This window comes from Empidonax traillii, unplaced genomic scaffold (assembly GCF_003031625.1).
Source record: "Empidonax traillii isolate 1590-97213 ecotype Southwest subspecies unplaced genomic scaffold, ASM303162v1 scaffold596:size394506, whole genome shotgun sequence".
NCBI classification, from domain to species: domain Eukaryota; kingdom Metazoa; phylum Chordata; class Aves; order Passeriformes; family Tyrannidae; genus Empidonax; species Empidonax traillii.
In genome coordinates, this window is record NW_020955789.1 from 346,986 (window position 1) to 372,942 (window position 25,957).

The window sequence follows — 25,957 nt, forward strand, 5'->3', positions numbered from 1 at the left end:
CAATGGGCTATGGAAACCCAGACAAAAAAAAAAAAAAAAAAAAAAGTAAAAATCAGCCACCTTCGATGCTTTCTCAGCTTTCAGTTTTCGGACCACTTCTCCTTGTGCTGCTACTTTATCATACAGAGCTTTACTGTCCAGGGTACCAGAGGTCTCAAGCTTTGATGACTGTGCAGTTACGGATACTGGAGGATTTCCAGGCTTATACTCCTGGCCCGTCTTTTCTTTGTATTCTGCTTTCAAGGTCAGCAATTGTTTCACAGCTTTATCAATATCTTCCTTTGCTGCCTTCTTAGCTTTCAAGTCACGAACTATATCACCCTGTGCAGACACCCTGTTGTAAATGGTCAGGTGACCTTCAGATACACTACAGGTTGGAGTAGAGGTGTGACCAACAAGTGGAGCAGATTTTTCTTTCACAGCTGAACTAGCCTTGAAAAAAAAAAAAAGAAAAAGAAAAAGAAAGCCAAGTATTCATTATGATAATCTTGTACAGAAACAGATGTACGGCAATACATTTTATGGCACTTTTCTAAACCACAAGTTTACCTCTTTCTTTGCAGTTTCAGCTTTGGCCTTCTCTTTTGACCCAGATGTTGGCATTTCCTTAGTGTGTCCATCAGGGATGTAAATCAAAATGCATGGAGCATCCTTACAACTGTAAGGACTGCAAAAGGATTTATAGAAAACACAACAATAAAGATACACATTAACCTTTACTGAAACAAATGTTCTATTCTTTCTAGGAGATGCTCACACACTACTGTAAGTTTATCTTTTCATACAACTGTAGTTACCCAAACTTAAAAAACTGGGGATCTGCACTGATTCCTGTAATGTACAATTTTATTTTATAATATTCATATATATGCTTATGTTATTACCTGTAGTGTACATGTTTGACACCTTGCTAAAGAAGTGTGCAATACTATGTGCATGCTCTAATCGGGAAAATGCCTGTTTTGTTCTGTAGTACTGTTCCCTAATTCCTGTACTTCAAATTACAAAGAAATTATGATCTCTTTATTAAGCCCAAGTTAGGTGGGGTGCACCAAAAGTACCATGTGCTTGGCTTACGACAGTTTGAAAAGGCAGGAACATACAAGCCAAAAGCCTGTCCACAGAAATACTCCACAGAAAGGTCATGGTGAAAGGGAAAATATTTGCAGACAACATTACTCTTGCCAACGTGTGTGTGAAAACACTAAAACACAGCAAGCTAAAGCAAATTCTGTGATGTGTGTTTAGGCCATTCTTAGGTAGCTTACCTCACTGGCTCATAGGGCTGATCACAAATAAAGAATCCTCTCCTCTGAAGTTGGATGATGTCTCCTTTTTTCAAGTCCCTAAGGCAAGGATCACCCAACATCAGTTCTTCTTGCTGTAAGTGTTAAAAGAAATCAGTCCACGTCTAACAGAGCACAAGAAACAGTAGAGCTGTAGAAGGATAGTGCTGATTTTTTCATTTTGGAAGTGTTGAAATGTTAACTCCAGGGGCAGGTGAACAAGTAGATGCCACATCATAAGAATGTATCTAGACAAAACCTCAAACTATTGGTCCCAGAGGTGTAAAAGACAGGTAACACTTGAGAAAATGTGAGTCAAATTTTAATTTTGAAACTATGAGATGTTAAATGGAAACTAGATACACCAGCACATGATTTACTTGCTTGACAAGTTAATCCAACTAGAAACACTGAATGTTAAAAAAAAAAACAAAAACAAAAACCACCGAACACTAAGCTTTGTGGAATTAAAGGGGACAGAAAGATAACTCACCTTGCTATTTCGGTTGATGTATTGCTTGAAGTCTTCATCCTTGCCTAAAACTGGCTTAGTGATCAGATGGTCATAGTTAACACAGACAGTTGGGATGAGGGGTGCACGTGGAGTTTCTGCTAACCAAGTGATCTTAGTTGTTTTTTTGAAGTCCTTATTATCTAAATTCAACTTGGCATTGATGGACTCAATTTTTCCACTTGAATTTCTATAGGAAAACAGAAATAAGAGGAAAGTCTAAATGATCAGTTCTGATTCAATGCTACAGATTTCAGTGAATAGATTCACTAAAAAAGAAGTGTTCAGAGTTCATTTTTGAAGTGAGATGTCAAAAATGAAAGAGTATTCACATCTGAAGTTTTCCTTTAATTTTGTTTTCTTAAATATCAATATAGAGTGAAAAGCATGGGAAAAAAAATCTTTAAACATTTCTGTTCAATATCCCAACTCACCCCACTCTGCCACTGTCTCAACATAACTACTTCAAGGATGCTATGATGACATTATTGTCCCCTTCACCACCTCAACAGTTCTTCAAATAACACGTTTAGTTTCTTAGGATGCAAAAACAGGGTGAAAGTTGTTAAAATTCCAGATGTTTTTTCCCTGTCTGAAAAAACTGTTTCACAGGGCTGACCGGTGATTTCAGACCTGAATCTGCAATAAAATACACTCTTATGCTAAAATGCAGTTTTGTGGCATATTTCAAAGTAGAGATCTACATACAGAATCATGGGATGGACATATATGAGCAACCATTAATATTTTATTGTTACAAGCTTCCTATTAAAAGAAAAAAAATCAACAAAAAGCTGTAAATGAAAATTTAATTTCATCTCCCACTAGTCAGGTTACCTGTTTAATTTGGTGATGATAATATTGCCCCAATTTATGAATGTAACCACCTCTCCCTCTGTCAGGGTCTCTGCATCTGCGCCCTCGATCAGGACTCTGGAGCTGTACCACACAGGTTTCAACCCAACATCAGCATTCTGTGAATGAGGATTTTAATTTCAGAGGATAGACTGTTATTATATAAGCTGACTAAACCTAATGCAATGCTAGAACACTGTTTTATTTATGATAGAAGACAGATGAAGATAGAAGATGGACAATAAAAGTAATGCAGAGCTACAGTATTCTTCCACAACTCTCTGGTCTCTTGTTCACAGGTGTTGCATGTATTCCTCTGACAGCACACTAAAAAAAATCCTATCTTGTACCAAATACTAGCCCCAGCACCACAGCATATCCCTTTTCCTTAAGGTCCATACATCTTTAGGATCTCACAGGTAAAAACAAAGGTTTTCTCATGCTTCCATTTTGCTAATGCAAATTCCCTTCAAAAGTAATTTCATAACTTTTTTATACAATGGAGCTTCTTCCAGATGCACATATTTTTAAAGACAGAAACCAGAACTATATCACTTATAACATTAAAAAATATTCAGCATCTCAACAATCCAGATAAACATTTTTGTTTGTTTTTTTTTTTTTTTTAAAGGCAGACAGTTGTGAGTTCAGACTTTGTCAGCTGGTCAAGGGTTTGCAATTTGGTCAGTACTTATTTCATCATATACTGGAGGCAGCATTTATTATTAATATCAATGTTTTAACGGGCTAGCTTGCATCTGACCAAACTTCAGACTTTTTGACCCTTGAAGAGTCACAGCTCTCACTTGCACCTGCTCAAAACCTATTTCCTTGTTATCAGCCATGGGGAAGAGGGAAAAGTGGATGTCTGACTGTCAGTTACAAGAAATGGCTACAGGAACACTCAGAGCAACAAAATGAAAACAAAGAAATGAAGGAAAGCCTCAGCAATATTCGCTTGCTTCTCAGTGTAAGTGTATGTATCTAAGAGGTGCTTTCAGAGAAGACTAAGTACAACTTGAGATGCTACACTCAAAGGAAAGCATTTTTGTTAATTGTAGTGCCAAAAAAGAATTGTATCAGTAACATTCTCCCCTTCTTAAGGAATGTTATTCTGTTCACAGGATACTAAGAGTAACAAATTTGCAAGTTCTTAGCCTTTGATAATAAGTATTTGCTATACAAATTTAAAAGTCTTCTTAAAACACAAAGATTGGTAGAATTAACAGGTCAATGTCTCACTTCTCCACACAAATCTAATTTTATGAATTTTTTAAAAAACATCTCTTGCATTCTTCATTGTTATGGATAAGCAGTGTCTACTGTAGTATATCCATAAAGCTCGAATAAGATTTTATATTTCAACTTCTCTGTGCAAGACAGTATCAAACAAAAACAGTCTGAGCAGCACTTCAGACTTGTAACGCCTCAACTCTTCTGTAAACTCCCAGAGAGGTCTTTAACGCACCTTCTGTGTGCACTCCCCAAATTTACACAAGCAGCTTCCGACATGCTCTTAAAAGAACAAACATACTAATTTGTTGCCCAGTTTTTGACAATTCTGAGGAAAAAAAAGTACACCTTGGGTTTATCTCATGCTGTCAGGGCAAGTTAAAAGCAGGACTCTCCTTGCTGACTGCTCCAAGCCAAGGTACTTTCCAAACTTACTGATCTGCAGTACCAGAATATTAAGAGAGTAAAGCAAGAACCTTTGGATGTTTAGCCACTTCTTTCATCTCCTCTTGAGCTTCAGGAATATTTACTGGGACCACTGCATCTTTCAGTAAAGCAGTGTACCGAGGTGCTACTGGGTCTATAACCTACAGAAAACAAATGAGGTTGATCATGAATATATGACACTGACAGAGAAATAAGATGCTGTACAAAACAATAACCACATAAAAAAGGAATATTAACTGGTATTCTTTGTGTTACTGCATTTTTTTAAAGTTTGCTTTAATATCACTTTCATCCAAAGCTATAGAATAGTGAGAAAACAGTGGTAATACTTCACGATTTCCAATCTTTACTAAAGTACTTTGAGTAAAAACTATGGATTGGGTACTATTGACACCTTAAGTAACCAAAGTATGACCCACTGCCTCACAGGGAAGACATCAAAATATTCTTTGATACAGTTTTACTATGCACATAGGCTATTACACCTGGAACACTTTCTCTCTAGGTAAGTGAATTTGAAGCAATAATTTATCAGTGGAGTTCTTTTTCCAGCAACATCAGACCTGATCTCATACTTATTTTCCAGGTCAGTACTCCAGCAGAATCTGGGACAGACTTGGCTATAGAGGAAGCACCAATTAAGTCTGCAATTTTAATACAGACACATTAGATACTATAATAAGGCAACACCGTAACATTGACTTCATTAGGATTTCTACAACCTGAGACTGGCAAGAAAAAGGTGCCACTAAGATGTGCTCCTGAATTTTTACTCCCTTTCATTAAACTCAGCTGCAGTAGTTTTTCACAGCACTTTTCATACCTGAAATACTGGTTTGCCAGTACTGGCTCAGAAGCACTTACACATATAATTCAAGTAAAACAGTCATCTAAGGCCAAAAGCAGTATCAGAGATCTACCAGTTTAATTGGAAACTAATACAAAGGAAAACACCTGCTTTTATTCATGTGAAGTGACTTTTGTTCTCCTTAGTTTATTCCTGCTCAAGTGAAAAAGCACAGTTATATATTTTTTTATATTTTTGGAAAAATATTTGGCATCTAATTACTTGACATTAGCAAGTAAGGTGATATGATGATACACTTTTAAGAAGTCACATATTTGTGAGTTAGTAGTCACTGAAGTCAGACTCCTAAACGTTTGATTTTAATATCATAATTTTGGTAATTAAATGACTGAATTTTATAGTGTTATTACCAGGCTCTTTATTTTACTTATTAAAACTCACAGTCCTTCCTCAGATGACTGATGCTGAAAAGGCAGCAGGATCACATATAAAATATGAGCTCTCACACTGATAAAGTCTTTGAGCTCAGAACTACCTGTAAGTAACCAATTGTTTTTGTTCATATGCAGATTGCACAGATACATGTAAATAAAATTGGTTAATAAGTATGGTGCTGACCAAGGGACTGAGTCAGAGGTCTAAGAAACTCAGTTTAAAAGCCAATTAAAAAAAAATAAAAGAGCCCTGAAAGTCCATTGTGAGTTTTTCCCCTCAAACCAGTCGTTAGTCATAAATGTATTTATGCAGCAACAGAAAGAACCAATTCATAAACCTATGTGTATGTAGCAGATAAAACGTAAAATATATGAAGAAATACAAGACACATGCCAGACAAGCAAAAACTATTAAATGAAAAGATTTGGTTACTATCTAAGCAAAACCAAGCAGGAATCCCAATGCAAAATAACAGGTGTTTCCACAATCACACAAAATATGCAATCCGCTTTGAAACAATTCGCCTTATTATAGTGTCCAAGCATCCACTGCCAAAAAGCGACTAATCATGTCAAGATGCAATATTCCTGATTTGACATCCAGTCAGAAACTTCAGCAGTGCTGGCTTTATCTCCACAGGCAGGATATGCAGCGCGTTAGTCCTTTTGCCACAGAAAGGAAACGCGGCCAACGTGGATCGAATCGAGTAAGATTTGTGTTTATGTTAACAAATAAGTCAAACCAAAAATGGGCAATTCCAATTAACAGAACTTAGGAATAATGCATTTTCGGTGGGTTTGTAGAGCTCCTGTTATACAAGCAAACGTGACTGTGCTATGAAGCTGCAAAATGATAGCTTATGCTATGTATGCTTACAGCACTGTAAGCTATATGCTAAGGTAAAAAGCATTAAGTAATACCTTCTTACAGATAGCTCGCAGCTTGAAAGCAGAAAAATGAAATGCAGTTTTCATATCAGATTTACAGCAAAATATCATTGTCTTTTCCTGTACTAAGGCAAGTAATTATTGGCATAGGAGAATCAATAGGATTAGTGCTTCTTCAGGTTAGAAAGAGGGGGACATTCCATTTTCCTGAAAGTGTGCCTTATGATGCAACAAACTGCAATTGCTACTCGTTGTGATAAGCACTCCAATGAACGCTGGATTCTCTACATATCCCAGAAAGAGGATATCAGGAGTAGCATCAAATTCAAGTAAGCACATACCTTTTTATTAAAACTCCAAATTTTATCCCACTCCATATTCACGACAGATCGAGAGGAACCCTGGGGAAAAAACCCAAACCAACACATTAATATAAATATTCTAGCTCTTAGATTAATTTCAAACAAAGTCCTTTGAACTATAAACCCTCTATGCTTTGCTTTAATCAAAACAGTTTAGAAAGGTATCTTTAGAAAGGTATCTTTGATTGGATGTGGCCCTTAGTGCCATGATATAGTAAATGGAGTTGGATCAGGGGTTGGACTTGATGATCTTGGAGGTCTTTTCCAACCCAGTCTATTCTATGATTCTATGATTCTATTCTATGATTAAGCTTGCCAAATAATCACTTTTAGAAGTAAGAAACCTGGGAGTCCATTTTGCCAATAGTGTTAACATTGTTGAAGCAGTGCACATGAAAGGAGCAAATCTTCATAAAAAGAAACCTCCCAGTGACAAATACTTTACCTGAAGCTTCACAAAAGCTTGTCCTTATTAAGGGAGATTCAAAGAATCAGAAGAGAACACCCACCTGAGCAGCAATAAACTGTTTTAGCCCTTCAACTGTCATGCCTCTTCTTAAGACACCGCGTACAGTGGGAAATCTTGGGTCATCCCTAGTAGAAAAATGTTGCATTAGTGTCACATGCTAAATTCCACCTATTACTTACACTGATAAAAAAACTTAAATGATACTGCCACACACAAAAGGTGCAGCTTCAGTGTATTTTCCTTAGTGAACTAAGAGCTAGATGAGAAGGTCTAACTGATTGAGCTCTTATCCATACAAAATGTACAGTGCAGGTTTTCTTCTACATCACACCTCAGGAAGGGAAGCCATCTATCAGTGAAGTGGTTCCTTTCCTATATCTGTGAAATCTTAAGTCTCTCAAAAATGGGCAAGGCAAAAGTTATGTCCCTATCCCATTACTTCTTTTCCAATGGCAACTGAATAACAGAACCTGAAACAACAGGGCTTGATTCTTTCTTGCTCAAGAGAAACCAGAAACACGTGAGTGACCATGACAATGTTATCCCTTGATAACACCACAGAATTCTATGATTTTTTTTTCTCTAATGCAAGAAATAAATAAAAAGACCTAATCTGATATGTAGCATATGAGTTGGTGGGAAAACAAATCAAACCTTGCGGAGGACCTAAAACAGGGAAGTTCAGTGAAGGAAAAGTCATCATAAGACCAGCTATACCTCTAGGAAAAAAAAAGTGCAGAGGGAGGAAAGGATAAGTTTGGCTCCAGCAGAGTGGCTCCATACATAAAGTAGGAACCTATGCTTCCAACACAGTTGACAAATAGAACTAAGCAAAAAAAGAGCACACTTGGCACATGTGAGCAGCCTGGGAAACTGTAAAATGATGCTCTCATAGGCTGAGCACAGAATCACCTAACACCAGCTCAGGAAAAGCACTACAAGCAGCTGGCCAACTTTGAAGAAATCCATGGATAATGCTGACTCCTGCACTATGAGGAAATGACTTCAGATGGCATGCTCCCACAGCTGGCCCATTGTGGGAATGGACAAAGAAACCCCTCTGGACTCTGAACTACTTGCAAAAGCGTAAACCCACAGTTCACAATTTCTAGGTAAACACTGAGGTTACCAGGCCAACGAGCACTATCTGCAGAAACCAAAATAACATGAAAAAATTAACAGAAAGATGGAGGGGGGGGGCAGGTGGGAGGGAAGTAGGATGGATTTGATGAGATGGATGGGACCAGAAGTTCTTCAGATCTTCTTCTGACATTACTTAAGAAAGCATCCAGTGACTCAGAGTGGAAAATGTGTAAGTGGTACCCGCAGCAAAAGCCAGAGTTCAAAAATAAGCTACCTCATGTTTATTACAGGACATGAATATGCATGTACACAGTCACTGCAGAGTAGAAAACAGACACACTGTACATGCAGAAGCCACTGTAATTAATCTGTGTCCTTAAATATTGTTTAAATATTCACTCATGCTCTCCAAAACCGAAAATGCATGTGTCAGTCACAAGTACCTTAGGGAGCAATGCTGAACTAGAGACATGTAACATACCATCCATCCACAAGCCCTTCGTTGACAAACCACGTAAGCTTTCTCTTAGACAGCACAGTGTTGTTGAGGTTTAGCCTGCTATACTCCCATATATATGGTTTCCTTATGCCCAGTGCCTCGATGATCCAGTAGAATTGTTCATCTCTGTCATGGTATTCAGTTGTTCTCAATGCATGTGTGACACCTTCAATACTATCAACAATAGGGCAGGCAAAGTCATATGTGGGATAAACTCTGAGAAAAAAAAAAGACCTTTAATTAGCAGGGCAGAAGAACAAAACAGCCTCCTCCCATGTAAACATTTAAATTAAGCATAATTTATATTCAGGTATTACCAATATTTATAATGTATGGTCCTGAAAACTTTCAGATCAAGACTAAAATAACACATACACAATGAATTTTCCACAAAAAAATCCAAAGGGTAATACATTTTTAAAACACAGAAAGCCTTCAAGAAATCAACTGATCACACCCTTAATATTCAAGCCTAAAAAAATCAACTCTACACTTCTTTTCAAACACAAAAAAAGCTGACTTACAGGGTTTTTTCCTTTAATATCAAAAGTAATCTTTAATAGACCAAATAATGAGCAAAGCTTTCATGCTTAAAAAAAAAACCCTACTCACAGGCAGTTTTACTATTATAAGCACACTAAATCAGTGTTTCCAAAAATGGAGTTGTATAGCTGGAAATAGAGGTATCAAACAGGTGCTGAACCATATCCTTGGCCAATTTAGTATGATGATTTCAATGCACAGTGTAGTGCACAGAGACAGCAATTGCTGTGAAAGTGAAAGCACCTACTCAGTTAAGCCCATCAAGGATGTTTTGCAGCAATATAAAATCTTAGCAATGTAAAACTGCCTTAATTCTGTTGAAGCTCTGAGAGCTAGAGCAAACAGCTTTGTTGTCCAAGATACAGCCATCATACTTTGACTCAAAATTCTCCACCGCATACAATTTATGGTATTTATAGACCAAAACTGAAATAATATTCACTGCTGACCATGACGGCCAACTCACAGGTTTTAAAAGTCATTTGCAGAAGTTTCAGAAAGTCAAGAGACTCATCACATATTCTGATTGAAAAATGCTAGCAAGTTCCAAGTATTGAAAGAAGCTTACTAAGGAAAGGTAAGTGCCCTGAAAAAAGCAAAAGTTACAGGCCACACAAGGAGGAAGTGGACATACTTGTAGGTACTTCCAGTACGAGGGTGAGGCTGGTTTTTACAACGGTAAAGAGTTGGATCCCTCATGCATCCATTATTACTACTCATATCTATTTTTGCTCGTAGACAACAAGTTTGTCCGTATTCTGTTCCCTTTTTCATTTCTTCCCACATTTGTAGATTCTTATTGACACCTGAGAACAAAAAAAATAAAGCATTTTCTAAGGTTTTAGGAAGTTGATACGGAACCATGTTTTATTATTGCAGTAACAAAAAAATGAATGTCACCGCCCTCTTTAGATACTGGAATTCATCTTCATGCACTTCACATGTTGTAGTTTTTCAGTGGTAATAACTGGTGATGAATTCATACATACACATTTCCTGAACCTGTCTAAATAAACACTTATTCCAGCCTTGCAGAACAACTAAATGCTCACAAGTTCCTAAAAGGACTTGAAGCCTATGCAATTAGTCATCACATTCATATTTGTTAATAAAAATCAAGTTTTGATGCCAAATCAAAAAGACAACAAGGAAAGACTGACGCTTAAAATATCTTACAGTTATTTCTGTGTTTAGATTCCACTCTCTGCTCACGCTCTGCTTTCATTTGTTCTGCAGGAGTATCATCCACATATGCCTTCCCTTCTTGAATAAGCTTCTCAGCATATTTCATTATTGTTTCAAAGTGATCTGAGGTATATGTAAATTGATCTGGTTTGATGTGCAGCATTGCAACGTCTTCAAGAATAACCTGCAAAGTGTGAAATTGTACATTGTAACACTCAGGAAAGCGAGTTCTCTTAAATCTTTATCCTCCTCATGCCAGATGTGATGCTTTTAATGCTCCATTGTCCAGGAAGGATAAGCCATAAGGATAAGCATGAAAGAAAACGAGTCACACGCTTATCTTTCATTCACAGCCTATAATTACATGAGATCAGACTTAAAGAAGGAGGCAGAACAAGAAAAGGAGATGAAAGCTGAAGCAAATTACTTATTACACACTAAGTAGTGTTTATGCAGTGACAACAACAGCGTACTGCAAGAGTTGCACATCTACATACTGTGAAATAAACATTTGAGAAAGGGAAGAAATATCTTAGCTACCAGTAAAAAACCTTTAAGCTTTTTAAGGAGAAGTTGACAGCAATGTCTTCCAAGCATAAGACTTAAGTGTAATATTGATATGGTAAAACCCTAGTGCAACAGAAGTGTGCAACAGTAGATCTGCATGCCATTTACCCCTGAATTAGCTACACAGTGAGTGGATTTCTCTGCTGTCTTATCATACCTTCTCAAAGTCTTCTTTCTCTTTTTCTGGATTTGTGTCATCAAATCTCATAATAAGTTTTCCTTTAAAATTAACCTGGTAGTGCTGATTTAGCAGGGCAGCTTTGGCATGACCAATATGCAGATATCTAAAAAGGAAATAAAAAATAAATGTATACACTAGCACTACTTCAGCTAGTTTTGGTTTTTTTTTTTTTTTTTGTGAGAGAATGAGAAAGAATGGAAAGCAATACTTAAGTGTAACAAAAAAAGCCAACCAAGGATATTTGTTGAAATACTAAACATTTATGAAAGTAGTTTATGTTTCTTCTACCATAAACATAGTAGTTAACTGTTAAAACTATCTATATCTGTAAATTACAGTGTCACTATGGATATAAAACCTAGACTGCAATTATCTCCAATTTTACAGACTAACTTAAACCAACTGCTGATGATACCCAGTCGCAGCTACCAGATAATCTGAACCTACTCACATTCAGAAGAATGGAATTTTCTGAAATGGTGGCTGCTGTGTATTTTTAACATGAGCTATAAAGGTACTGATATCTTCAACTAAATATAAATCCCCAAACCCACAAAATGAAAATCACGTTCCAGTAATGTGTCCCTGAAGAACAGTGTTTTAAATAAAATATCAGAATTAAGTCACCAAAAACTACTAAGGTACGTTGAGAACAGCATGTTATACACATAGATGTACATAACACATAATTTATAATATTTGAGTAACACTTTATACTGGACTAATAGAGTAAGAAACACAACTACAGAAGTCACATGATGCTGAACAGCCAGATTAATGAAGAAATGTAATCATGGAAATTTTACAGGTTATCAGGCAATTCTAAAAAGAAACAGGAAATGAAACGCTGGTTGAAAAATGAATTTATTACACTGGCTCATCATATGTCCTCTATGTGATCTTTAAGGGGTTTGTGCTTTGGTATTCCATACAGTCTGGACCCCTGGGCCTCTACCTGGTGTCAAGCTTCCCCAAGGAAGGCCATCCCACACATCTTTCCCTTCTCAAATCTAAGCTTCCTTGAAAAGCACCGAGTCCTTTGACCCAACTCACAAAGACTGTATGTACACATCACAGCTCCTGGTAGCGCACACACCACCATTACCCATGCAAGTGCCCTCCTCCTTCTTCTCCTCATCCCACTGCTGAGCAGAACCATGTTACCTCCTAGCAACTAACCTCCCTATGCCAAGTTCAGGTAACAGTGCAATGAAGTATAAAGGAGAAGTGAACATACAGCTCTAATGTAGACAGAGCTTTAAACACCCATTTGCCTTAACAGTCTTGTCTGATAAGATGATTAACATCCTCACCAAAGCTATTCATGTTTCTTACCCACTTGCTTCAGGAGGGAACCTTACAATGACCTTTCCCATCTCTGCACCAGGAAGTTCAACAAACTTCCCAACATCCGCTTTCTTTTCTTTTTCTGTTGCCTTAAAAAGAGATACAATTACAGACTGCATTAGCTGTGAAATCAGATAAAAAACTCTAGATAATAGCTTCTGTATCAAGGTCTCCTTTCAAACCAGACAAGAAAAAGTTGCCACACTGGGCCCTAAACTCATGTCTTCACAACTTTGACATTACTCATAGCGCACCAAAATAAGATCAGTTCTGAAGTTTTAAGTTATTCTATCTTCAAGTCTGATCCCAGACTGAAAAGTCCCACCAAGTTGTTTAATTTTTTCCATAAAAGAATATACTTGCAATCTAAGTTTTTATATGTCAGTGTTCTTAACCTGAATATGATCAACAAGATCAATCAACCGAAGAGTGGAACCTTTGCAGGCCTATCAGGACCTCAAACTCTCTTTGGAAAAAGGAAACAATATATCTAAAGAGCAGTGCCGATTAAAAGAAGCAGTGCCAAATTTTCACGATTCTACTTAAGCACTGAACTACACCACTCACTCCTTTCTAAATTTGAAAGTGACAGCTTTAGCTATGAACAAGAGTTTACAGAAGTTTAGTTAACTGCACAGCTGGTTCCTTTTAATTTTTAATTCTCTAGCTTAAAATAATAAAATAAAATTTTCTTGCAGTGTATTCACAAAAACAAAGCTACTCTCTCCAGAGGATGTCAGTAAACCTTACCATTTTAACCTTTGGTGTACCAGCAGCCCACTTGGCTCCTACTGACTGAAAAGCATGCTGTACCTCAAGGAAGTTGTACCATCGCTTTGCATGCACAGGGGTTTTGTTTTGCTGTAATTGCTCTTGCCATACGTTATTATCTGTTAGGGAAAAAAATAATTTTTCAAACTACTAAAATAAAAAAATTAAATTATTACCAATAGCAGCTTTTTAAGACTAAAAAAAGATTATGATTTTAAGTAATCTACTTTTACTCTCTCTTCTGAAGAGATATTTAGTCCAAGATACACAAGCCATTCTAAAGAAAATTAAATAAACAAACTCTCTCTAAACCCAAAACATACTGCATTCTTCCTTGGATTCATCAAGGCAAAGGGTGGTTGAGAATGGTGAATATACACTTTTCTTTGTATTATCCACCTCAAAACTAGTATCAACTTTATTTCAAGGCAGAAATACAGGATATCCCTCTACTGTGTCTACATTTGATGTTTTCTAAGTTTTATTATAAGTGAAGCTTGTACCAATGCTCTCCTTTATTTTTGAGGGGCTGTATTCCCACAACTTAATTTTCAAGGAACACAACTTCATTAGAAAGATTCCGATGGGGAAAAGGAGAAAAAAAAAAAAAAAAAAAGGACACTTCCCTCAGATTTCTCTCAAGAGCAGCAACTTTGAAAAAATATTAAAAGCTGCTAGCTTTTAATCTTGATTATGCACTTCACTTTTAACAGGAGTTTGGTTATACTGCATGGTAGATTGTCACCTATCGCCTTTGGACATGGAGTTAAGAGAATATAAAAACTAAACACATAAAAAGAGATCAAAGCTCCTTTTTAACCTTCAAAGGTTATTTCACAGAGTAACATATACCTCTTCTAATAATTGAAAGTAGACCAAAGAAATTTCCTCTCCTAAGATAATACTGTGGAAAGGTCTATGTATATAATTTCACATGGCATATTTGCATATTTAGGAAACAGGTAATGAAAGACACTCCTACAGTTAACACAAAAGAAGTTAAAAAAAAAAAAATAGGGATTGCATCTCATAAATTTCCAAATACAACAATGATTAAAAAAAAAATCTAGGGTTTCCTAAGAAATACTATTGCCATCACCAGTGATGAACAGGTCAAAGCAGTGTACATAATAGTATGCAGTCTGTCATACAGCTAGGAGGTACTACTAGCACCCACAAAAAAATGAAATTTGGAGATTCCTGGTATACCATGATTGTAAGCCAGTGAAACAGAGGACATGTACTGATACCTTTTAGTACAGCCCAGACACACAAGTCTGCAAGGCTCAGAGAGTTCCCGACCAAGTAGGTTCTTAGAGACAGACAGTGGTTGAGCTCTTGGACTGCTGAAAGAAACTGGCTGGCAGCAGATAACTTTGTGGCACTGAACTCCAGCCAATGGTCAATCTAGTTTGAAGGGACAAAAGACAGCTAAAGTTACTAAAGGAATGAGAATTAAGCTTGTTAGATAACTGAAATAACATGTAATCCATTTAATAGTTGAACAGAAAATATTAGCAGGATCATTAGCATATATCAGGATCATATATCAGATAATAAATCATAATATATGTTGAAAGAATGCTTAAAATAAATTATACTGAAAAATTCATCCAGAATTATACTAAATGATTAAACTTAGTTCCTTCCTTCAGCATGAATTCCAACTGCTGAAAATACCAACTTCATTGAAGTTACTCTCATTGGTAAAATAATCAACAGTTCTTAGGTACTTATTTATCACACGGAGCATATAATAATCATCTTTATCCTTTAAGTATTGAGATAACATATTTGTGACCTATTTAATCTTCCTGGTATTGTTACTGGTTAAGTATATCACTTTCCCCTCAGTCTCTATCTTTTCTCCCTCATTTCCTTTTAGACTTGAAGTAATTGAATCCCTCCTCCACCATATTCCACCCCTTTTTCCATGCAAAGCAGTCTCCTCCTATATCTTCATACAAAAATAAACAAAAAAAAATATTAATTAAGTTGGTTAATAATGTAGCCCTGTCTATAAATTGCATCCCTCAACCCTGTAACAGACTAAGTGCCTCTTCTAGTCCTCTGGCCCTATTTCATGTGGAAGTGTTCTGTAAACTGCAACGGGAAGCTTTCCAATATTTGAGGCAACGTGGCAGGCACAGATATAATTACAACCACCACAGGATTCAGTTCAATCATTTGCAGCTATGCTCCGAAATATGTGCACCACAAATGCAGCTGTCACGGTACTTCTCAAAGTACAGTTTTTATTTTTGAAAGACATGAAGCAAAAAGAACCATTTTAACAGCAACACCAATCTTTAAAGAGTGTTTGCAGAGGACTGGGCCTAAGCTAAAAATAAGGGGGCTGTATAGAAAGTTTAAATAGCCACAACATAACCTACAACTTTTTAAACGCCTTACAAGCAAAACACTAAGGCAACACTTCCCTTGAGACCAGCTATATTTTAGACAAAATAAATTTCAATTTGTTAGTTTCATTTACCAACCCAAAGTGGTTGATTATTCCGAGTTAGACTCAGGAAGAAATTGGGGTCAAGGTTTTCCTCATCAAGTACAGCAAAAAGTACTTCAGGATTTCAATTTCACAAGGTGTTCCTTGCTGTTACACTGAAGTGTTACAAGGTAGCAACTAATGGCAACAGTACTGACAACAGTGAGGAGGGAAAAATCGCATCTGTCACCCTCCAACTTGAATTACCTTACATGAGTGAACTGTCAGCTTAGGAGTTGTTATTGCAGGGGTGGGAAAGGGCAGCCCTTTCAAAGCTCAGGTTTTTTACTCTTCTTTGTAAGAAGGAGAAAGCTGAGAAAAACAAAACTCTCAGCAACCCACAGAGCTGGAACCTCAATCTGACAATAGAATGTAGAACAGACACAAGTTCAAAAACAATCAACCCAAAAAAAAAATTTCCCCCCAACTTTGAACACAGGCCAAGAGTGAAAAAGGTAAAAAACCCCAAACAAACAAGAGGAGTGCGATTCAAGGCCAGGTTGGATGGGGCTTTGAACAACTTGGTCTAGTGGAAGGTGTCCCTGCCCATGGCAGGGGGTTGGAACCAGATGATCTTTAAGGTCCCTTCCAACTCAAACCATTCTATGATTCCTTCTCACCTCAGTGTGTTCCAACAGATTCGAGCCATACAACCCAGCAGATGCAGCAACTCTAGCCAGATACCGAGCTATTGAATTCACATCAGTAAATGAAACGTGCCTGAAAAAAAAAAAAAGGAAGAGGCAAGATACATGCCTATTAAATTACTACCTCAACTTCAATTGTACGCACATGGCTTAAACATGTGTAAAGTGAACACAGAATAACTTCTGCGTGAACCAACAGGTACCAGGTCACCAGGTTAAAAAACAAACAAACAAACAAACAAAAAACTGCATAAACCTAGCAAAAGAATAAATAAGTCCTTGTTTTTCTATCACCAAATGGAACAACAAGTTTCTAAACCCAGACAGGAATTAAGAAAATAAAACCCTCTATTATTCTGTCAAATAATAAAACTCCACGTTCTGACAGCATAACCTGAGCTATGTATTTTCCAGAATATAAAGAGCTAATCAATACTTGTTTTCTTTTCATAAAAGGATGACTTTGAAAAGGATTCCTAGACAATTTACAGAAGACTTGAGAAGTCTTCACCATGGTTTTAAGAGCTAGATTCAGGGAAAGAAAAATCCTCTTGATTTGTTACTCACTCAGTTCATACTTTATTGAGACCATCCCTTAATGAACAAGCTTGCCTGCCTGTATTTCTTTTTTTTACCCTGTCTTCCTCCATATAAAAGACTAATTTGAATTTGTTTTTCCCATTCTGCTTATGAAAATTTTGAACAGATCTGGAGAATAAGGGCTTTCCAAAGACCATACTTCTATGTTTTTATCTTCCTTTTCTACCTTACTTACAGTATTAAAAAAAGTTGCATACTGTCAGAAATCTAGCTTCCAATTCAAGGTGTATTTGTATTTACTGAAGAGTTTAGGAAGAAAGAGGCTTTACAACCATCAGTTCTCCCGATAACACTCATCTCTACACTTTTGTGTAGGTGTAGATTGAAAAACAGATCTCCAATTGCTTCTAAACAAGCACTGACAACAACAAGAGGAGCTCCTGCAAGTTCTTCTGAATGTTCTTCTGAACATTTACTCAATTTAAGGGATGGAATGCTACACTCCAAGTTTTCCAGCCAAGGTTACAATTCTGTTCTGTCATAGTTCTGCACTTCCTTTTATACTTACTGCATCCCCTGCATCCTTTATAAAATCACAAGAATTTTTGGTAGCCCTCAGACCTCACTAAAATCAATGAAAGTTCTGAAAATTACACAGAAGACTTCTTGATATGTTAACAGTTTGAATAAGTTCCCTTTTTAGTACAAATTGATCAGTCAGTCTCATTAGGTTAACTGCACTAAAACCTAAGGAATATAATTCATTGTGGAGAGGGTTTTTTTTCTTCTTCTAGCTTTTCAAGCATCCAGGATCCAGTACATAGAAGACCCATAAAACATAACTAAAAACAAAAGCCACAGTAAGGTGCTCAACTTACACAAAGTATGTCCTATTATAATTTGACACCGCTATCAGATTTTAATGAAGCTTCTTCAAACCGAGGAAAACAACATTTTCAGTACATTTGCACTCGGGAAGTCTGTGAAATGTATTTTTATTGTTTTCAGTGGGTCATACTAAAACAAAACTCGTGATTACTCAAGCAAAACTGAATAAACATATGAAATAGGACAATGCTACTTCGAGTAAAATTTTACTTGTTCTTGAAGTTATTTTCTTCAGGAAAAAAACCCCAAAACTTCCATCCAAACAGGGCTAATTGGTCTCTTTTGAAAAGTTATAAAAGGCTCTTTGCAGCTAGTGCCAGCTAACTCCAGGGCTAAGTAAGGAAGAATGAACATGGACAATGTAATGTTACAGGCAAAGAGTATCTCTTCAAAGTTGACACAAAATGTCACATAATTAAACACCAGGGCAGATCTTCAAGAAGTAAAAGAAAATATGGGAGAAGGGAAAAAAAAAAAAAAAGCGCAAACACAAAACAAAGCACAAATGATTTCCAATTGTAAGAAATCTTCATTGAAATAATTTGTAAAAAGCATTGCAGAATGGTCGGATTCATCTGCCTACAAGTAATTGCTCACAACACAAAACAGAAGAGCAGTACAGCAGTTTGTAATCTGACAAGAGGCAAGTATACTAAAACATTCCACAAAGCCACCAGCTAGAGCAGAGTGCTAAGTAGCTGAGTGGTTTGCTTAGGAGCTATTACCACATGAAGTTTTGAAGTTAAGGCTTCAAAAATTACCTATAAAAAAAATTTTATCATCTCAAATTAGTAAGAAACTTTTCAGCTAACTATGTGACAGCTAAGTTTCAGCGAGTTAGCTGAAAAGCTTATTACTAGATTTTAACTAAGTTTCAAAAATCGAACCTAGAAGAATCACAAACAAAATCTTTTTTATTTCAAGTTAAGCCATTAGAACTAATGGATTCCTGGAAAAAAACCCATCAAAATCTGAAACATCCCAAGTGATTTTCAAGTCATGCCAAAACAAGATAGCTTCAGTAGAACTGGTGCCATGAAATCCATTTACCCAAAGCATTAGTTGAGATATGAGTTCAGCTGATGCTTCCCCACGTTACAGATACACTTTTAACAGACTTTAAAATAGAGAATCAATTTTTAAAATGATTGTACAACCAAGTAAGAGAAAATTAATGCAATATTGAGGTTTGGAATAACTTCTTGAACATAATCCAATGCCAGGGATGAGAGGACACTAACAGACAAAAATTTCCATCTGATGGAACCATGACTCTAGATATTATCCGTGTGGGGCCAAAGTGCAGCATTTGCTTTACATTTCTGACAAGTTCCATTACAGCCAAAAGGCGCATTTTTGCAATGCAGTGGGAAGAAGGCATGGTAATACAAAATTATTTAATAAAATGAAGTATTATTTCAATGTCAAGTGCATAAATTTATAATATTCCACGATAATTCCGATGTGTCAAAGGAGCATACACTATATATGCATATTTTTTGGTATATACAGACATGCACTGCCTAAACTGACTAAGTAAAATGAAACCAAAACCTGACTAAAGCTATTTATGGGGAAAACTTTCTCACGCAACTGAAAAATATCCAATTAACTCTGTGTTATGTAAGCTGTATCCCACACGTGCATGACACACACCAAAAATTATTAAAGCTGCAGCAATTAAGTCCCAATACAACCTGTCACGTTTCTCTTGCTTTAATTCAAAAATCACAAATTCAATGCCATCACTAGGCACAACAAAAGATGTAATATCAGATTGCAGTAAGAACTCACATCTGAGTTCAGGTCTAACATTTTAAACAGGAACCAATATTTGCAATCAGTAAAACAACCATGACTGAAGACTGTGAGTCTTCCTCTGCTTTGATTTTTTGCACAGATGCACACAGTGACAAGCTCTTTCCCCCTAAAAAGAGTGGAAATGCTCAGCTGGTGTTACAGTACGAGGATCAAGTCAGGAACTCCACAACACATGAAATATGTTGCTTTTACAGCCATCGTACAGACATGCAGGTTTATAGTTTATGATGCACTGATGGCTTTAACAGGATCTTCTACTGAAATGGCTCACAAAATGAGTTTGTCAGCAAGTCTTCGAACAATAGATTCCCCCCCTCCAATCTTTAAAAAAATAATCAGTATTCAAAAACTACACCTATCATCACCAGTTCCAAATTCATCATAGTGTTAGTGTATTTTAAGTTACAATCGTAATGTTTACGAGTACAAACGTGCTCCTTACTGTAGATACTGGAGGTCAGAGATTTCCACTAATATGTCAGTGGTACTTCAAATAGCAGGATATCTCTTCTTGATATATCCAGATGTCCTACCCTGATGTGGAATCTAATGTGACAATGCAGTTTCCCAAAACTAACAGTGTTAGTCCTGTATTTCTGATATACATTTGATCTTACTCAGACTGTAAGGACCATCTTCATGCCCCAAATCTGAAATTAATCATTCCAATGGCAGAGTATTTTTAGAAGGACAGACAATAGATTACTACAGAAATTTCCAATTTGGAAATGCAGATGGGATACACTGGATAGCATAGCACAGTTAATTAGAACTTTTCTGAGATAACATTATGCCTTCACTTATATATGCAGCAGTGAGCCTAAAATGTCATAAAACATTTTAAATCCAGTTCACCACACACACAGAAGTCCTAGGAATCTTGTATACCAGTCCTACCTAACATAAGAATGGTCTTGCTTTTGATAATCCATGGCACCACAAAAAGTCCTAAACAATAAAGTGAATTATAACAATAATTATATGTAAGTGCATGAAAATAAGAATACAAGAGCTTTAGCCATAAAGCTCTAGTTTAGAATACACTGTTAATGTTTTGCCTATGCTGCAAAGAGACATCAGTAATGCAGTGATAAATAAAACTGTATTTTTTCTCTTCCACCTACTTCAAAAGGTTACTGTCAATGTTACAACCATGTGACTTTTAAAACTGCTGACCCAAAGCTAGAAGGAGAGATGCAAAGTCACTTACTCAGACACACGGAGGATGGTTTCTTTGCCTTCTTCCACTGAAATTTTAACATCATTCTTCACATGCTCCACTGTCAGCAGAGCTCCTTTAAAAAGAACAAGAGAAAAAGATACTGAACTTCCTTCCGGGAAAGATACCTTTCTCAGCAACACTCAAGCAGCTACATTTCTTCTCCAACAGGACCTGATGACTGAACTGACTCCTTCAAGTAAGACTGCTCGGGGGGGGAGGGGGGGAAATCAATATTCAGTCTTATATGCAAGAGGCTTCTTCTTCTTCTTGGCAATCCTTACAGCTTCAAACTGACAATGTCCAGCACACAGTGATCTGCAGTGAGCTCAGCAAGTGTCAGCAGCAATACATTTTGCTTCCTGAGGGTATTGTAAAAATTAGTCCTGTCCTCCAATATATGTAGAGATGCTAAACAAAATGCTTTTAATTACTGAACAGTATTACTAATGCACTCCATCCCAGTCCTGACACATGCAACAATGGAGATGAATAACTGAACGTACCAGTACTTTCTGAAAGAGGATGAGACTATTTTTAACCTGAATTAAAGTTTATGAAAAGATTAGCCATTCAAAACCAATAAACTCTATCTATGTGAAAGTGCAGGAAGATGACACAGGATTCTCAGAGTAAGCAGTTCTGCACTGACAGTTAAAAATGGTCTCCGGAAAGAAAATATTTATCGAAGTTTTTAGGCTACATCACTGATTGGAGGACAGCTCTGCCCACATTCAAAGTGGCTTGATGCAAACCTGCTCTGATCTCAAGCACAACACAGCACAACATAGCAGCTTAAACAAAGCACTGAGCTAACTTGGCTGTATTTCTGGATTGGCTCTGGTCCAGATTCAGCCTGCTGAACATAAGTAGCAGAGCTTGTGTTCTTCAACTTTGCTCAAAAGCACGTACAAGGACAGCAAGCTTCTGCATAGGCAAATATTACTTAAATGAAACTAGATAAAGGACTATACTCTGGGTCTTGAAAGGCATCTAACCTGTTACAGCTTCATGGTGCGTTGTTCACTTTATCTTCCCTAGAACAATGCACTAACTACCCACGGCAGATGACACTGGAAGCTATTAATACACTGGCCTAAATACAAACCACTGGAGCTAGGAATTCCCTAGCTCTCACCTGTGCTCAGCTGAAAACCCTTCTTCTGGCATTAAGAGTAAGTCAAGGTTCTTCTTCCCATCCCTCAGTTATCCATCTGTGAAATTCAGGATGACATCCCTTATGCAGTACGTTTGTTAAGACACGTAAGTATTTTAATAACATGCACGGAAATGCTTTGAAAATGACAAGCATTATGTGCACCAAGCTATGTAATTAATACTAATGACATTAAAAGCCAGTATACTTTTCCCAGAGCACAGCAGACATGATGAATTGTATGAAGTAAGGATGAGTAGGATGAGCAAGGTTGTCTTCTTGATACAAATGTTTACCATAATGCTTCATCTGTAACATGTAATATTTCTGACACAATCACGCAATCTCCTGAATTAAATCTCTAGTGCTACTCACCAACTATCAAAAGAAAAGAGGTTTCCAAAGCCCCTAAACGTGATGTTAATCATAACCCATATTGCATCATTTTCTGGCAAACCAGTATAAAAAAAGTATCAGAAGAAATTTTATTTAAAACTTGTATGTTATTGTACCTTAAATCAATAGTCATACAAGTTGTATTGAACTCTGGGAAAAACAACAGCATGAAAAAGAAATCAATAAACTGTGACGAAGAATGGGAAGAAAATTTATTTTGAATAGCTGTAACAAAATGGAGAAATGGTATGTAACACATTCAAAATGTTGTTTCCAGATGGCTGAGAGTGCAGTCAAGGAGGCTCTCACATTTTTAAAGGCAAAATAACCTCGGAGGACAGCGAGTGAGAAACTGAAAGAGCACGGATTTCATAGTGCAACTTTGAACCAGCTCCCCAGACGAGCCGAATTTTAGCAACAGATTAGGAACTGAAAATAAAAGGCAGCAGCAACCAAGCAGAGCTCACACGCACGCAGCCTACACTAGGGCTGCCTTAAAATTCAGCCCCAAGGCGCCAAGTCACTCGAGGGCTCTGCCCGCGACCGAGTTCCCTCTGCCCGAGTTCTGGCAGCGCCGGCCGCTGTCACCGCTGCCCGAGCGGACACTCCGAGAGGCACCGGGGACTCGCTGCCTCGCCCGGCCGTGCCAAGGCCGCAGCGGGCACACGGCCCCGGGAAGGACGGGAGGGAACGGGAAGGACGGGAGCGATGGGAAGGAAGGGCGGGCACGGGCCCCGCACGCGGGGACAAGCGGCGCCGCATGATGCAACACGGTGGGCACGGGAGGGAGGGGATGGAGGGGATGGAGCCCGCCAGATCTCCCGGGAGAGCGAGGACTGCGGGTGGGGGGCGGGAAGCGAGGTCGGGGCGGCACTTACCGAGCGGGGGGCTCCCCGCGTCCACGGTGAGACTCAGCGCCGCCATTCCCGCCGTCGCCGCCGGAACCAGGGCAGGGTGCGGGGCGGGGCGCTTAGCGCTGCCAGCTCGGCGAGGGTCGGCCCGGCCACGGCGGCCCGGCAGGACCCGCCCCGGGGCGGGCCATGGACCGTCACTTCCGTCGGGAGCAGCCACAGAGGCGGCGGAACAGGAGGGGAGGGAGCGTGGTTTGTCCCTGAGTCCGCCAGGAAGAGGCGGCGAAGTCGGAGCCGGGTGGGCGGTGCAGGGCGCTCTCCCGGCCCCGGGAAGCCGTCCGGGATGGGCGCCAGGAGGAGGCTGCCCGGCTTCTAAGCGGTGCCAGGAGCCGGCGCTTCTCTTCTCACAGCCTTCCCCAGGACTTTGCGGGAATTGCGTCCAAAAGCTCCCTGTTGGATGTGTGGCAGCAGCCGTGGAGATGCCTTCATCCCCTTTTCTATGTGGGATGGTACAAACGAACGGCGCAACACGTACAGACACGTTTGAGCGCAGTGGTTTCATTCGTCTGTTTTTGTAGAATGTTATTTGTTCAGCTCCTGACAAACGTGCAGCCAGATGAGTCATAGAATATCCCTACTTGGAAGGGACCCACAAGGATCACCGGGTCCATCTCCTGGCCCTGCACAGCACAGCCCCAAGAAGCAGATCATGTGCCTGACAGCAGTGTCCAAATGCTTGAACTCTGGCAGCCTTGGTGCTGGGACCACTTCCCTGGGGAGCCTGTTCCAGTGCCCAACCACCCTCAGGAATCTTGGAACAAATTACAAAAATGCTGTGTCACCGGTTTTTCACAGGAGACTGACTCAAGTTCACTTTGTTGCAAGGACAATGCAGTGTCACTGTGACTTTTTTTTTCCCCTTGTTAATTTTATAGCTGTTACTGTACCACCTAATGTGCTAGCAGAGAAATTATCGAATGCTTGATTGGTGGACCAGTGCTTTTTGTGCAGTGGATGCAGTGGTATAGCCAGAGCATGACTGTATGTTAGGTGCTGTTTTTTATGATTGAGTCCTGCTGCTGGCCTTGATCTCTACTTAATATTCTCCTGTGTTAGCAGTTTTATAGTTTCTGTAAGCATGGAACGTGTTTCCAAACACAAGTGTCTGTACACATCATGCAGAAGCTGGTGTATGCTATGTGTGTTCTACTCCCATTCAGGTAACAAAGAGAGCAGACTGAAATTACAGCAGAATTAGAAACAGGCTTATGCTGAAGAGATTTTCAATCGTATTACAAGTTTGAGATGAAAATAAGGATATAGATATATAGATGAAGTTTACTAACAGTGGGTTCTGTACTTAGTATTTTAATGATTACATGGAAAGAATTACTAAGGCAGGCTTTGCGTTGTGTAAGTTGTACATGTTTTGCAAATTCACATGCAGATTTTGATGGGAAAGCTAAAGCATGCATAACAAAGAATCCTGTATAAGTTAAAGGTGAAAATTATATATAACTGAAGCAGTGAAATGAGATTAGGCTTGTACTTGCTGTATGGCTCAATCTTCAGTCACAATCAATATGTGGAATGACTAAACTTCTAATGGGCCAAAACATGAAGAAGGTTCTAATTATAGCAGGCTGAATCTGTCTTGCCTGCTCTTACCAGTCATGCACTTGAGGAAAGAGAAGGAAGGTAGGCTTTAGATCAAAGGATTAGAAGCATGCATCAGTCCTATGTATGCAGCTTTAATCCAGTGTCACGATAGAATGAGGTAAGTGCTAATCTTGCTAATTTATCTAAATGTTACGCTAAGATGACCTCACTAAGGAAAGACCTTCCTTAGATCCTGTTCCATGCGTGCACAGGGAGAAACTGGGAACACCTTAGCAAGAGTTGCCTCGCTCATATCTTTTGGTGTCAAGGTGTTCCAGCTTGCTGAAAACAGAGCCAGCTTTCAGGCACTGAAGTCATATTGATGTTATCCTGTGGTGAGGAAAGGATATAATCTAAGGACTCTTAAGTAAATTAGAGTTGTTAAACACCTTGTGTGATGAAAAGGAAAAAGAAGTAACATGAACATAATGTTGAAAACTGAAATCTGAAATTTTCTTCTCTATGGAAAACATAACTTTTGTACCTTTAAGTGCTGGTTGAAAGATGGTTTGTGTGGATGAAGAGGGGCAGAGAGGAAGAAAGGGTGCAGTGCAGCCTGCAGGCTACTTTAACATTTATGGTGTCAGCACAGGTAACAGCAAAAAAAACCTCGTGGGAGAGGAGCTTAGGGATTCAGTCTTTACATAAGCGAGCAGCTGTGTTCAGGCACCCTCCCTGACACCACATGCTTGAGAAGCTGACATATGCCACTCTTTTCTCCACAAAGACAACAGAAAGAGAAGCAAAACTATGCGTTGTCTGTTGAAACTGGCATCTCTTCATGGAATGCCTCAGTGTCACACTACTG

The 25,957-nt window shown here is 38.4% G+C and overlaps 1 protein-coding gene across 7 annotated transcripts in view; it reads right to left on the minus strand.

The window, feature by feature from the left end:
* EPRS (glutamyl-prolyl-tRNA synthetase) overlaps positions 1 to 23,641 on the minus strand; it is a 39,480-nt gene extending 15,839 nt beyond the window's left edge. For 3 of the 7 annotated variants that reach the window (XM_027898420.1, XM_027898418.1, XM_027898416.1), the window contains exons 1-19: positions 23,518 to 23,641; positions 21,079 to 21,163; positions 16,593 to 16,692; positions 14,720 to 14,876; positions 13,449 to 13,588; positions 12,687 to 12,787; positions 11,328 to 11,454; positions 10,595 to 10,787; positions 10,053 to 10,224; positions 8,858 to 9,091; positions 7,334 to 7,418; positions 6,804 to 6,863; positions 6,496 to 6,516; positions 4,362 to 4,472; positions 2,635 to 2,771; positions 1,780 to 1,987; positions 1,269 to 1,381; positions 550 to 667; positions 61 to 432 (exon numbers count right to left, since the gene is read on the minus strand). In XM_027898420.1, coding sequence (XP_027754221.1) covers positions 61 to 432; positions 550 to 667; positions 1,269 to 1,381; positions 1,780 to 1,987; positions 2,635 to 2,771; positions 4,362 to 4,472; positions 6,496 to 6,516; positions 6,804 to 6,863; positions 7,334 to 7,418; positions 8,858 to 9,091; positions 10,053 to 10,224; positions 10,595 to 10,787; positions 11,328 to 11,454; positions 12,687 to 12,787; positions 13,449 to 13,588; positions 14,720 to 14,876; positions 16,593 to 16,692; positions 21,079 to 21,163; positions 23,518 to 23,563 — 2,580 coding nt within the window. In that variant the 5' untranslated portion in view covers positions 23,564 to 23,641. Of the gene's footprint in view, positions 1 to 60; positions 433 to 549; positions 668 to 1,268; positions 1,382 to 1,779; positions 1,988 to 2,634; positions 2,772 to 4,361; positions 4,473 to 6,495; positions 6,517 to 6,803; positions 6,864 to 7,333; positions 7,419 to 8,857; positions 9,092 to 10,052; positions 10,225 to 10,594; positions 10,788 to 11,327; positions 11,455 to 12,686; positions 12,788 to 13,448; positions 13,589 to 14,719; positions 14,877 to 16,592; positions 16,693 to 21,078; positions 21,164 to 22,225; positions 22,244 to 23,517 lie in introns of those variants that run through there. The other 4 variants (XM_027898421.1, XM_027898419.1, XM_027898417.1 and 1 more) reach the window with 2 other exon arrangements.
* Positions 23,642 to 25,957: the final 2,316 nt, after the last annotated feature.